The 15,069-nt window shown below is 37.8% G+C and overlaps 1 protein-coding gene and 1 long non-coding RNA gene across 3 annotated transcripts in view; one reads left to right on the forward strand and one right to left on the reverse strand.

The window, feature by feature from the left end:
• LOC127416223 (uncharacterized) overlaps window positions 1-12,080 on the reverse strand; it is a 102,096-nt gene extending 90,016 nt beyond the window's left edge. Inside the window, exon 1 of the long non-coding RNA XR_007893074.1 lies at window positions 11,943-12,080. This is a non-coding gene — a long non-coding RNA (uncharacterized LOC127416223). The remainder of the gene's footprint in view (window positions 1-11,942) is intronic.
• Window positions 1-15,069, forward strand: part of LOC127416075 (uncharacterized) — a 113,766-nt gene that overhangs the window by 39,875 nt on the left and 58,822 nt on the right. For both annotated transcript variants that reach the window (XM_051655198.1, XM_051655205.1), the window contains exons 4-9: window positions 3,310-3,489; window positions 3,589-3,712; window positions 4,395-4,488; window positions 12,044-12,130; window positions 12,844-12,960; window positions 13,324-13,422. In XM_051655198.1, coding sequence (XP_051511158.1) covers window positions 3,310-3,489; window positions 3,589-3,712; window positions 4,395-4,488; window positions 12,044-12,130; window positions 12,844-12,960; window positions 13,324-13,422 — 701 coding nt within the window. The remainder of the gene's footprint in view (window positions 1-3,309; window positions 3,490-3,588; window positions 3,713-4,394; window positions 4,489-12,043; window positions 12,131-12,843; window positions 12,961-13,323; window positions 13,423-15,069) is intronic.

Genomic DNA, 15,069 nt, shown 5'->3' on the forward strand with positions numbered 1-15,069 from the left:
AAGTCTATCCCTCTCACCTTTACTTTATCCACAAGCTTTCTTCCTTTTTTATAAAAACCTCCCAAATTTTCTAATATTTTCCATTGGCACCATCTCCATTTCCTCATCATAACAGTTGCATCTAAGACCGCTGCCTCTAGACTGTCTCCATTGCATCTTAAGACTCCCTCCACTGCCCTGGCTGATGTCAATGTACCTGCTTCTCTTCCATTTCCTCCTTCACTTCATTCATAACCCTCTTCACCATTTCATCCTCACTTTATATATTAATTATATGAATTACATTTCTGCTTTAAATTCATGTGACAAGGAGGGAGTGGCCAGGCCGTGAGGATTCACACCTGGCACTGAGTTGCCCCAATCAGCGGGAGAGTGGCTCTCTCTCTCCCTCTCTGGCATCTCTGGCTCCTCCTTATCTCTCTCCTCCTGATTGGGACAACTCAGCGCCAGGTGTGAATCCTCATGGCCCGGCCACGCCCTCCTCCTCGTCACAATTCACTTATTTCTTCTTTTGTTATTCCTCACTTTTAGCTTTTTATTTTCATGAAAATGTGTCATGCATAAATTGCATTCCTCTTTACAAACCGTCTCCAATTTGCAGGAGCTGTTTGTTGTAGTGTGTTGTGAGTAATTTTATCACCATGCATCCACTGGCGTGCAAACCTAGTATATTTAATCTAGTTTAGTAGGCTGTTGTCTTGAGGGGGTCCCTATGCCGGACCTTCAGTCGCAGGCCTCTGACAAGTTGCAAATGGGTCTCAAATTGCCAGTGCTGTGGCCTGATAGAGCTGCTTTTCTCTTCAGGAGAAATGACTAAAAGAAAAGCATGAGAGGGTCTGGTTTTACTTAGACAGGGTGCTTTACAAGGACTGGCTTTGTTGCAGGTCATATTCCAGCCTCTAGACAGTTTGTTTTCAAATTTAGACACACACATGAATTCCACTGAACACTGTCCAAGATAGACAGCATTTCACATCTGAATAGTAAAATGAAATGGCTGAAGAGAAGCCTGGGTCATGTGCAGGATTTCTGCTTTGCATACTTTGGTCATTTAATCATGCTTTTATTTTGATTGAACTCTATATTTGGATACTCTTTGCTGTGAGTCAGGCTGATATTTCATGTAGTCTGAGGGTGTTTTGCATGGTCGTCTGCACGTTCATACTGTATTGTATTTGCAGATTAAGAGTGATTCACCAACATAATGTGCTTTCTGGAGTGGAAGTAGTTCTGCATGGCTATGACTAATTATTGGTCATATTTTTAAGTTGCTATCAATGTCCCACCTCCCTTTCCTCTCCTTCCTTTTCATCCAGAAGATTTGGTTGTGTTGGATGCGTTCACCTGGTTCAGATGTGGTACAGGTGTGAAGAAAGATATATATATATATATATATATATATATATATATATATATGAGTGTGGGAAATGAATAGCAGAAAGAAGAAATTATGGTGTTTGTTGTTGTAGATTGACTATGATAGATCTTATCCTTTCTCTCTTAGTGGGTGGTTTACAAACCCAAATCATTGTTCGAGCTTCAGTACTACAGCAATGCTAATGCTATTATTACCTGTATAGACACAAAATTTTGCTTATTTGCCAGTTTTTGTTTTATTCTATTTATCATTCATCATTTTTTTTTTTTTGTCTATCCTTAATACACTTTCAGTTGAATAAGATTGAGCATATAAATAGAAAAGTTAAACATCTAATCTTCAGTGTCAGCAGTTTGCTGAGAGCATTTTTGTTTTGTTTTGAAAGGCAAATTGCCTTTGCACAATGATTTTAGACCCTATAAAACCTCTTCAGCATAAAAAGCAGCAGAGACTTTGATATGAATTCAGGCTGTGAGAGTGAGCTGATGAGCTGAACAGATGGAAGACAAAGACTGAGGAACTAGGTTGTATGGATAACCTCAGTAACTGTTCCACAAGTGAGTATCATTTGATTTGTGAATGTTTGGCCTGAGCACTGCATTTAGTGATGTGTGATGTTTAGAACAGACACACACATACAGGATATACACACATTCACTGGAAGGTACAAACTCAACAGACACGCTGTTAGGACAATAAATGTGTCTGCTGTATGGAAATAACTTGTCTTAAATGGTATGTTTTAGAAATGGTCCCAGATGGTCTTGCTATTCTAAGTCCACAGCCAAATCAGAGGAAATATAGAAGAAATAAATGCATAAAGAATAAAGTCAGAGGTGATGGCCCATGGCCTTTTCCAGGCTGAACTCCAGACTGGTGAGAGAGTGTGAAGCCAAGACCCTCTCAACTCTGCTCTGTCTGGGGCAATACTTAGCTCCTCGGGGGTTCATGTGGTTGACTTCCTCAATTTGAGGAGTCTGTGGCCAGAGCATAGACGAGGAAAATCAAAAGAGATGGAGTGAGAGAGGGGCTTCAAGGGGGTAAAAGGTTTAATTGAGGTTTTTTGACTGAAGAAAAACATTCCAATATGTTACAGTGCAAATCCCTCTTGAAATATAGCAATCTCAGCCAGATTATTCTTTGCAGCGATTCATTCCTGATTTCCTTGTCCTTGTTTAAGCTGTTTTATGATTCCTGGTCTACATTTGCAATTCCCAGTACTGTATCTCATCTGTTTTAGAGCGTGGCAGTGCAGTGGAGCAAATCTTTAGTTTTATGACTCTCGGAAGCTGATCTCAACTTATCACTGAGCCCTATCATGCTGTCAGGTATATGGGGCACAGATACAAGCCACCCCATGGTTCGATGCACGAAGTGATACATGGAATGCTTTTAAATTTGTTAGAAGAATGTGTTCGCGATTTGGATGCCAAGCCACGTGCTGGTACAGATCGGCAAATGCTCAGACTCCATTCTTTGTTGCTGGGCGTCTCTATGCAAGTGTTTGTTAGTTGTGGATTTTGAGATTGTGGGTCTACTGGCTTAATTCAGAGATCTGTCATGTGAACAACCTCAGTGTTTGACCTCAGAGTCTGAATAGCTTTGTACTTATTGAGATTTAGCTATTTTAATGACCTTTTGAGATTTTGAGCAAAATAGTGTTTGCACTCAGACATCTGAAGGCTTTATAATCCAGTGGTTAGGTGGTCAGACTCCCAGTTAAATCCATCGTGTTACTGAGCAATCAAAAATTGTAGCAAACACTAAGTAACACTGATTAAATCAATGTTATATGTGCTCTTACTGAAGCATAAAGCAGAGAGTGTTATTGTCTCTAATGATAAAACAGATTGTGGAATGACTTTTGCAGACGTGGCTGTAAACTGACTTCTTTGTGTTAAGAAATCCCTCAACCAATCTTCATCTTACAGCATCCAGTCACAGAGTAGACAGTAATGTTTGCCACCTGTCCACTGCACCTTTGCCGGCTAAGAGCCAGAGAGCAGATTCCCTGCCACTACCAATCAATTCCCAGAGAACCCAGCCTGCTCTGAGTGAGGCCCATGACATCAACCCTGATGTCCTGAGCTCAGGAGTGCTCTGCCTGCCTGGTGAGGAACTGCCTCCAACACTGATAATTGCTTCGAATTTAGATTTGGATAAACATGCTAAAAAAAAAAAAAACTCACATATTGACCTTTGAATTTTAGGAACAAGAGATAAATCAGGCCATGCACTTGTAACCGTGACAATGAGAAACTCTGTCTGGTTGAATCCAAACTGCAACAGCGGAGAGCTGGCGCGGATAATGGTCTTCTTCTACACTACACTCAGGTGAAATACTATTCAGCTGCATCTGCTACAAATCCTAGGCTTTTTGTCAGTAATTTGTTAGAGGATGTACAGTATTGTGCAAAAGTTTTAGGCACTTGTGAAAATGTTGGATAGTGAGGATGTCTTCAAAAATAGTTTTCATTCATCAATTAATGTCATAAAAGTCCAGTAAACATAAAAAAAAAAAGCTAAATCAATATTTGGTGTGACCACCTTTGTCTACAAAACAGCACCAATAGGTACACCGTGACACAGTTTTTCTTGGTTGTTGGCAGATGGTATCTTCGATGCATCTTGGAAAATTTACCACAGTTCTTCTATTTAGGCTGTTAAAGAATCTCAGACTGACACGATGATCAGTGGGGGGCTCTGTGAGGGCCATGCCATCTGTTGCAGGGCTCCCTGTTCTTCTAATCTATTTTATTTGCAAAAGGAATGTTTGGGAGTCTAAAATTTACATTTCCTATTGACACACTAAAACTGAAAATATAAATAACCATCTTAAGACAAAGGTTTTTGTGAAACATCTTATGAGCCTAAAACGTTTGCACAGTAGTTCTACTTTCACTTGCGCTGTTTTTTAGTATATTGGGCAACAAAACATTGCGTAAGTGATTCATTTGCACTACCTTCTTCAACCATGTTTAACCTCGAAATGACTCTCAGCATATTTGTGTTACAGGAAGGAAGTTAGTGCTCTGGGTTTGACTGTCCTGGTGGATGCCCGCAGGTGTTCTCCTGTCCCCGCCCTATTTAAAGCCTTCAACATCCTCCAGGTAAGAACACCCTGACAGTATAGAGGAAATGCACCCCCACACACATGCACTCTATGGTTCATTTCCTTCAGAAAATCCTATGTGCTTTTATAAGCAGTTATATCCCTCAAAAAGAAAACTGTCACATGCTGCTCACATCCTCAAGGTATTTCTTCAAAACTACATGGAATGCACACTTGCCTTAAATCCTGATATTTAACTCCAACTCGATCAGACATCTGTTACTGAGGAATTTAGAAGCCATCAAACTAAACTAAAACAAACCAAACCTGTGAGAAGTGTTTCTATCGACAAACTCGGTTAAACTTTGACAGACTTGCTCCTTACAAGGCAAATAAAAGCAGAACATTATAAAAAAAAAAACTGTGATTTACCAGCTTTGGAAATAAACATTTGCATTCAAACACAACCACACACACTGTGACAAGCTCACACAAGAGTCAGAAGAAAGAGAGAGAGGGAGAGAAATCTGAGAGAGATTTGGGTTCTCTTTCCTCAGCTGGGATTGGTTATTTTGCAGAAAAGAACATCAGCTTATGCTCTGATATGAAGACCCTGGATTCTTGCTCCTATCCTGTTAGACTTGCATACATTTACATACATTTACTGTAATGTTTATGGAGAATGGATCATTTTTCTCATCTGACTGGCCATAAGGCCCCGATATACTTAATACGAAATCGAAGAACGAATGGGTGTGACGAAAAAGGTGTTTTGGAGTTCGTTTCGGTGGCCTGTAACAGCTCGTCTGGACGAACTTTTAGGAAAAATTCTAACTGGCTGTTAAACACCTTCTTACTGCCATTGGTCCACGTCATCGATAAGTGTTACCTGAAGCTCTACTTAAGTTTTTCAGTCAGCCAAGATCAGCCAACATGAACACACCGGTGTGCAGAGTTATTTGCAAGCTGTTGCAAATTTACCTAAAATATTACGATATTTTGCATAGACATTTTCCAAGACCATGTCATGTGAATTTTTTTGGTTTAATTAGTCTACAAAAGGAATCAGATCTACTCAGATTCAGTCATGTGCCATCTACTGTGAGCGCCATTCTCTGTGTGTCCGGGTGTCTGAATGTTTGCAAACAACAGGGTTGGAAGGGTTACTTTTGAAATGTATTCCACTACAGATTACAGAATACATGCTGTAAAAATGTAATTTGTAATGTATTCCGTTAGATTACTCAAGGCCAGTAACGTATTCTAAATACTTTGGATTACTTCTTCAGCACTGGTAGATTTTTTCACTTGTTTTGACTAGTAAAACTCTGCCAGTACAGTAAGACAAAATACACATGTTAAAAATACATTCTCTGAAAAACCTAAATATCTTATGCAGTGTTGTTTCTAAAACAAGATAAATCAAATTGATCTTGTTTTAAGGATTTTTTGATATTTTTACAGGAAAACAATACAAAAATTATTATCAAGAATATGATTTTTGCCCTAATATCAAAGGTCTTACTAGAAAAAAAAAAGAAATTATGATCCAACGTGAATTTTCTTGATAAAAAAATATGATCGTGCCTGGTAACGTGTGCATGTAAAATGGCTAGAAATAGCATTTTAGCTTAGCGTAAAGCTGACAATTTACACAAGGTTTATTTCTATTTCTTCTGCTCCAAACTTACTTCAGACTTACTTCTCTGTCTGCTCGTATGAATGTCACACATCATAAGAAAGTGTTTCACCGCTGTTCAAATGCTCTTTGGATCTCATCATTTATATGTATAAATGTTTTCCATCTGAAAGGACTGAATATTAAATGAAACAAATGACAATAAAATGCAAAGTAATCTCTTCAGTAATCAAAATACTTTTTGAATGTAACTGTATTCTGATTATCAATGATTTAAATTGTAACTGTAGTGGAATACAGTTACTTATATTTTGTATTTTAAAATACGTAATCCCGTTACATGTATTCCATTACTTCCCAAAACTGGCAAACAGTATACCGTTGCTGGGCTGTTTCAAACTTTTTTTACCCCTAAACGAAGAACAAAAAAACTTGTATATATCGGGTACTTTACACAGCAAAGATACTTAAGAGAACTGATTTAATCACCTCGCCGGTAACTTCCATTAATGATTTGAGGAAAAAATCTAAAGCGATCCTTTAGCTCCCTCAGAAATACTGCAGGAACATGATCCTTGAGTGCATTTAATGGATGTGGCTCCTGGTTTTTGTGCCGTGGGTCTTAACACAGATTTCTGCTTCTTTCTTCTCCTGCCAGCAACCTGCCCAACTCAGACAAACTGAGACTGAGGCCATGCCAATGCTGACTTCATCAGTTAAACTGCCTGATTGAGAGTGAGAAAGAGATGGAAATGAGCAATGAGAAAGTAAAACTGAAGAATGTTTTTAATCACAATGTTGTTTTGGGTAGCGCAGGGCCTCTAAGAGAAGTTTTCATTGTCTCTTATCTACTCCTTTGTGCAGTGGCACAGCTGCAAAAATTCCCCATTTGAGGTTTTCTTCATTTATTTTTTTTCTCTTTTCTTTGACCTTCCATCTGAATTATCTGTAACTCTTGATGAACAAGTGCTGTCTTGTGGAAGAGGCAGCTTTACATGGTGTTTATAGGAGATATTCCTTGATGAAATACCGTTGAACTATGTAAATGTCACGTGTTTGAATGCCCTTTAGTGCATTCAGGGTCAGTGCTTACGCTGACAGTTGAGAGCTCTCTGAATTAATGATCCTCGGGGAACAGCCACGGGCTCTCCTTTCTGCATCACAATGGCCACCACTGATGCTATCATCTTATCATAGATGTCCTATAGATGACAATTGCACATTTCTCTGAGACAGTTTGAATCGTGACCAACCAAGGAATTGATTTTTCTCTTGCTTTATAAATTGATTTGGCAACAAAATAGTAACGCCCTGGTTAAAGAGTAATTTTGATTGACTTTTTCTTAATGAGAGCCTTTGAGTATGATTCTTAGCTTAGTCTGAACTATTTAGATATTAGGTTTGTAAAGACAAATTCCTTTACCATTTGTCATCTAATTTTCCCAGGTTTAATTTTCACAGGTTTATGTAAGGATTGATATGATTGTTGCATTGTTTTGTAAGGAGAGAGGTAGCACTTAAGTTACAAAAATAAATGCTGTGGTAATGTAATCAAGTGTTTTAATTTCAGTGACTAGACCAGATTGATTTGGTCTTAGCTAGAAAAGCCTAGTGTATATCTATAATATAATAGATACAGTTTTTCCCATTAATTACCTAGACTGTGGCGGCCCGCCAGTCTAATTTGTCCCGCCACAGTTTCATAATGAACCAAAAATATTTTAATGTTTCTCATAATAACATAAAAGATCTCTTTGTGTTTTGCGCCGTTGCTTCTCTCACTCCCATTCAGTTCTTTGATGGCTCAAAGGTATGCTCTAGTCGATTTTGTGTTTTGAGCATTTGTGACCTGCGATAAACATTTACCATGCTTTGTGGGTGTGACTTTTTTGCCATGACATCACCATTTATATATATATATATATATATATATACACACACACACACACACACACAAAACCCAGGGCTCGACATTAACGGATGTCCGCTTGTCCGGGACAAGTGGATTTTTGAAGGGGCAAGTGAAAGAGAATTTTACTTGCCCGACCAGACAAGCGGACTGATTAAAACATCAATAACAAAACAAAAATAACTGGCTATATTTGTCATAGCCTAGGCATGTGTCACTAATTAGAAAGTTAATATTCTTATTCTGCTGTTGGAAGTAATCCAGAGCACGTAATTTTATAATTCGCTAGTGATCTAGTAACATCTGCGCCCTGTTTGATTGACAGGCGGCGGTCAAATACATTCCGCCTAAATGCCCGTCTTGGAGAGGTATTCATGTAAACACAGAGAGTCTAAAGTGAACGTAAACAGTGGAGAAAAAAGCAGATTTGTATTAAAATGTTGGACTCGTAAGTATAAATGTAAGCTAATAGACCTGCAGCCGTCTAGTGTGTCATTATATTAATCAAACAACCATAACAAGAAAATGAGAAAACACTCACTGCTCTTGACTGAGTAACTTTAGTAGCTTTAAAAAGTATTAATGTGTTATAATCATACAGTAAAGACCTGTAGTAGTTTTATGTTGCATTTCATTCTGAATGTTTACTTGAATACTTGACAGCTTACTGCTGTTAAAAACTTTTAAAGCTGTTAAAAAAGCACAGAATTTTCTTCATTTGTATTTTTTGTTCTATTATTTTTATTCTATTTCTATTTATTGCTGTTTTTTATTGTTATTTTATTACTGACTGTTTACTAGTCTTGAATAATTACTTGAAACCATTCTTATATAATTAGCATATTAGTTTGTGTTGTTATTTGTTGTGGTTTTGAAGCTGGTATTGAGAACCATCAAATTTCACGACCGACTACTGAAATTTTGGTATTGTGATAATGTATAGCCTTTATTGTACATGGTAGATCTTGCTGCAATAACATGATGAAGAAGTAGATCTCATTCCATAGAAGTGTGAGCACCCCTGCTGTAAATGATGACGATGGAGGCTTTTCTTTGTTTAACTACCATACGTAACAAAATAATTATCATATGACAATAGCCTCCTCCTCTACCCAGTGCAGTTTACATTTCTGTCGCAGAGAATTTAGTTGATTGCATAGGTACACTATTAGGTTGGGCATCAGTCATAATTTTAGAAAAATATACAACATAAACTTTGACATGTTACTTGAGCATGTAACATAAATGTCCTTTTTTCTCTCCGGACAAGTAACTTTTTTACTCAGACAAGTGAATGACCAGTTTACTTGTCCAGAGGACAAGCACATGACAATGCTTAATGTCGAGCCCTGTAACCAATGTGTTTATGATTAAATTTCTAATAGAGCACAAAATTGTTTACAAGAGCACAAAGTTCTTCATAGGTCTAGCCTTTTAATTTTGCTCTCAAAGTGCACCAGATTGATGCATTTGACTTTAAAATGTACAACCTTTTCTTATGGGGGAGCATGCCCCCATACCCCCTAGAGCAGGGGTGTCAAACTCAGTTCCTGGAGGGCCACAGCCCTGCAGAGTTTAGTTCCAGCCCTGCTCCAAAATGCCTCCTTGTAATCTTCAAGCATTCCTGAAGACCTTGTTTAGCTGCTTCAGGTGTGTTTAATTAGGGTTGGAGCTAAACTCTGCTGGACTGTGGCCCTCCAGGAACCGAGTTTGACACCCCTGCCCTAGAGGGTCTGAGGTCAACCCACCACAGTCTCACAAAATCCTGTGGGAAACACTGAGATAGATATACACCGATCAGCCACAACATTAAAACCACCTGCCTAATATTGTGTATATAAGGCAGGTGGTTTTAATGTTGTGGCTGATCGCTGTATAATATTATTTGTTCACACAGAATTCAGACTAAATAAATTACTGCACTTAATCTAAGTGAAGGAATATTCAGATATCTTGACAGGTTTGATGAAAAGTTAATCAGAGATTAAAAATGCAGTAACGTTCATGCCGTGGCGCAGTGGTTAGCACACTGGGGATTGTGGTGCCTACGTGGGTGACGCAGATTGGAGTTCCATCCATTCTTATGTGATGTGTCCCAATTGTATTCCTCATCCTCTCTTTCATTCTCCAATTGTTTACTTTCCCCCTCATCACTGTACATGTTGAATAAAAATGTGAACTCACTGAATTCTAAAAAAGATGATTTGCCCTGATTTATTGGAGTTTCATCTAAATTCTGAATTCTTCCCAAACCCTACATTTATCATTGCTTCCCATCAGCTCTATGTCTTTATAATTAAAATCTCACATGGCAGGGGAAAGCTGGAAACCTGACCCATATCACCCATATTCAGTATTTTAAGACAATTAGAATGCATAGTGAACAATGGCCAGAAAAATAGAAAATGCCGTGGCTCAGTAAACAGGCAGTAAATGTCTCATCCAAGAAGAATTTGTTGATGTTTCTGGAACATTCCTCAGTAAATATGCTATTGTCTCCTTCCATGAGTTTTTTTTTTCTTACTACTTTTCCTTCGGTTATGATGTGGCTATGATAATTTGGTATGATGGCAAGTCTTAATGTGCAATGCATGATGATATGCAAGGAAACAAACAAAAAACAGCCATGAACTGGCACAATAGACTTTTCCCCAAGTTTTTACAGGGTGTTGTTTTTCATGTCTTCTCTGTTGTTATAGTGAATATGACACTGACAGAAGGCTTTTATTGTTGGTCTTAAGTCACATGGCAGTAGTGTTTATGTGTCTGCTATGTAACAGCAAACACAAACAGGTTATGTAACATTTTTTAAACATTCATAACTTTTTAACGTACGTGGCTAAGAACTATTCAAGGTTAAAATAGCTTAAAGGAATGTTCCAGGTTCAATACAAGTTAAGCTCAATTGTGGCATAATGTTGATTACCACAAAAAATTATTTCAACTCGTCCATCCTTTTCTTTTAAAAAAGCAAAATTGAGGTTACAGTGAGGCACTTACAGTGGAAGTGAATGGGGCCAACTTTTGGAGGGTTTAAAGGCAGAAATGTGAATCTTATAATTTTATAAAAGCACCACATTTAATTCTTCTGTTAAAACTCATGTATTATTTGAGCTGTAAAGTTGTTTAAATCATCATTTTTACAGTCTCTTAGGGTTTTAGGGTTTGTTGACATTACATCGTCATGGCAACATAGTTGCATAATTAGATATAACTTTACACAGACAAGGTTAGTAAGTGATTTTATCACACTAAAATCATGTTAACATGCATATTGTTTATGTCTTGTGGCTATAATTTTGAAATACAGATTGGCCCCCATTCACTTCCATTGTAAGTGCCTCACTTTAACACAGATTTTTGTGGTAATCAGTATTATGCCGCAAATGCTGTCAATTGAGCTTAACTTGTATTGAACCTGGAATATTTCTTTAAGCTCTGTTGCCAGCATCTGTGATATGCTGTTTAAAAAAAATATAGGAACAGCAAAAAACTAAAACAAAAAAACAAAATGAATGTGTGTACAATAATAATGAACTTATAAAGAAGTCTTTGGGGCAGGGCAATTGCACAGCACCGGAATTAACATTAAAAATATACTGTACAATTCCTCACATTTTTAAATGATAGCTTTAACACTTAAACGTTTTACATTGTTACATACAAAATTATGTTAGCATGTGACTGTCGTCATAGAATTGCTTTACTAACCTTGTTTAAAATTTTATCCAATCTTTCAACTCAAGTCATAAGATTTTTAACAAAGCCAAAACACTGCTACGATGCCAACACTAAACAAAGAAAAATGGTTTCAAAGTTTTTTGATTGTCCAGCCAAATGTGGATTATAAAGTAGTCTCAATCTGTTTACCACAATCTAAGCATAGTTGAGCCAAACTCGTCGATCACAGGACAAAACACAGTCTAAGAGATCATAGCTAAATTTTGACAAAATGTGCAATTACCTTTGCAGGTCAGTGTTGATAGAGGCATTGCTGCAGTTTAGTCACTGAAATGTCTAGAAGTCAAGGTGCTGTCGGTGATATAGTCTACTCTTTCACTGCAGGATGCCATGCCTGGATGCATCCACACAGTACTGCTGCTGGCCGACAGAGATCTGGCTTTACGCATGGAGAAAGCCTCTTCTATACAGGTAACACACACATCTGCACATGGAAGCATAACCAATACCTCTAATTTTGCAGCCATAGTGACACCCAAACAATAACTGGGGATTACAATGGCTGCATTCATGTCTTGTTGGGCCAATTAATGCAGCAGTGTGTGCAGCACATTTACTGATGGAAAAGAAGACGTTCATAAGTCCACAGTTTACTCTGTAGGAAAGGAAATGGAGGTGATATTTCAACTTAACATGTCCTGATGAACACTGTCAGTCTACTGAAGTAATTTAGTTCATGTAAAAAGACAAGAGCACCATACACTAATAAAATGTGGCTGAACGGTTTCATACCAGATAGAGCATAGTGACCTTCTTTTACTAAACAAACAGCATCCCACAGTGCTGACAAGATTCTGGCCTTTGCCTGGTTACACAGCACTCTCTGCTCTCTGAGAAATAGATGGCTATTTTAAAACACAAGTGTCTGTACTGAGGCGCCTCTAGTGCCTGACACAAATCACACTGAAAAGATATTCTCAGCTTAAGCACTTTCCTACTTAACTACAAGTGATTTTCAAAATAACAACTGGACAGGATCCATTTATACAGATAGCATAGCCTAGACATCTATCCAAGCCTTTAGAGCAGCTGTCATTCTAAGTGTTTAGAAGACCACTACAAATCATATTGGTGTCCTTTAATGCTGAAGCTAAGAATTGTTGTGTGGTTTCTTTGTTTACCAGGTGGAGTTGTTAACATCGCTGAAATCTCTCTATAAGCATGTGGACATCTCTCAACTGCCCACTGAGTTTGATGGCACTTTCCCTTATTCCCACAAAAGCTGGGTCTGTTTCAGAATGGTGAGAATATCATCATCCATGGACATAAAAAAGTTTTATAAGACACTGGCAACAGCAATATGATAAAATATGATGTTCAATAAATAAAATGTATGAATAATAACCACAGTAAACTATTATTCCACTAATACTGTTCATTAGTCTAACCATAGGCTTTATATGGTTGACCAAAAACGTAACGAACCGCATTAATATGGAATTCAGTTAATGAGTGGTCACAGGTGTGTGTTTATCAGCTATTCTACGACTGTTTGAATGCTGCTCATCCAATCAGATTTTAGAGCTTAAACTGTCCATTTTTTAACCAATATGTAATGTTATGGTTTCTTGTTGACACCAAAGACTTTTCTTTTTGTGTCTCAGAGGGTGGAGCAGTTGACCAGTCATTGTGAGGATGCTGTTAACCTGCTTCAGACCACCACCAGCAAACTGGAGTCCACAGCGCTGCCACCTTCAGCAGAGGTACTACTGCAAACAACAAAACACTCTTTAAGACAGCTGTTCTAAAAGCAGTGCCACAGGAAGTGCTCTGTTCCAACAATCCAGTGCAACACACTGTGCTCAGCTAGACTCAGATTGTAAAATGTGTCATACATGCAGCGTTATTGCCCTACAGCTGGCACTGTGGCACTGGAACACACTGGAAGCTGTCCATTAATCTGAGATCTAGCATTGCAACCTCTGCACCTCTCAGATGCCACTGTTTCCTGGCAGAGTCTTTGTAAAACTGAAAACTCCTTCCCCAGACCAGTCAAGAATTAGAAAGCTGAAAATTGGTAGTTGACGTATTACTGTACATGTAAAAGAGCATTTTGTAATCAACATCAATTTTAGGTTGAAATTTGTATTAATGCATGAGGGAATGTGTAATAACTGGTCACAATTTATGCAGTCACTAGTTCATTTGAATGGTTCAGCGGTGCGACAAGTGAATTATTAAAAGTACAAATATTCCATTTAATTTCTCAGTTGATATGACATCATAACTTTATGCATAATAATTAGTAAAACAAAAATTATAAAATGCTGTTAAAAATAGTGTTAGAGTATAGCATGTCACACTGCAGGGCTTGTCAACTTCCCAAAAGTGTTACTTGTCAACTACCAAGATACAGTAAGTCAGTGATCCAAGTGTGCCACAGGTTCTAGTTATATTTACAAGGCCTCCATCTTCATGAGCTTTATTACCATCTGCATCAGTGACAGCATTGCCATGGAACTGCAGTCTTCTATTCTGAGTATGAGCGACTTCTATTCTGTTTCCACGAGTACAGCAGTGGCACCGGTGTCCAGTAACACTGATGTAGAGACCGATCTATTTAGAAGAGTTGTCGAGTTTTGAAAAATAGACGTAGTTGACTTCAATTTGTGTGTGGTTAGGGTTAGTGTGTCAAGGTTTTGACTGACTTGACCTCTGGCTGTTAGTTGAGGTCACAAAGGACCTCTTTATCCACAGGGTTCTGGGGAAAAACAGGACCTCTGGAGAAAAATTATCTCCCAGAGGACTGTTTATCTGCAGCCATCTTTAAAATTACTTTCTGAGAGTTTATATGAAGAGTAGAATGGAAAGCCAGTCTTGTGGATGAGGGTATGGATTTTTTGCTTGACTTTGTGCTGAATGTAAAAAATAGCCCCTCTTTTGGATGGAGTGATGCTTAGATGTTCAATGACTAGAAAACCAGAACAAGTCTCTGCCTGTCCTTTTATCTCTTTTCCATTTCGTATTTGTCTTCTCTCTAGCCATTACTCTGAATATGTCTCCTTTCCTTTTTCCATGTCTTTTAACCCCAATACTAAGTTCTTTATTTTTTTATTTTTTCTTTATTTTTCACTTCACATGTCTCCATTTTCTTCTTACCCCGTTTTCTCCCCTCAGGATTAAGAAGCTTTTCCACTCTTCCTTTTTTCTCTTTTATGCTGATTACACACTAGGGCTGGGCATTTTTTTCTGATTTTTTTAGATTAATTCGAATTTGTGTTTTGACGATTTATTATTATTATTATTTTTTTTTTTTTTAAATTGAGAAATCAAGATTTAGCAAAAACTATTTCAAACGCTATAGTTAGTTGCATTGTAAATCCACCTAAGGCTGAATAATGAAGAGAAAA

This window comes from Myxocyprinus asiaticus, chromosome 2 (genome assembly GCF_019703515.2).
Source record: "Myxocyprinus asiaticus isolate MX2 ecotype Aquarium Trade chromosome 2, UBuf_Myxa_2, whole genome shotgun sequence".
Taxonomy (NCBI): domain Eukaryota; kingdom Metazoa; phylum Chordata; class Actinopteri; order Cypriniformes; family Catostomidae; genus Myxocyprinus; species Myxocyprinus asiaticus.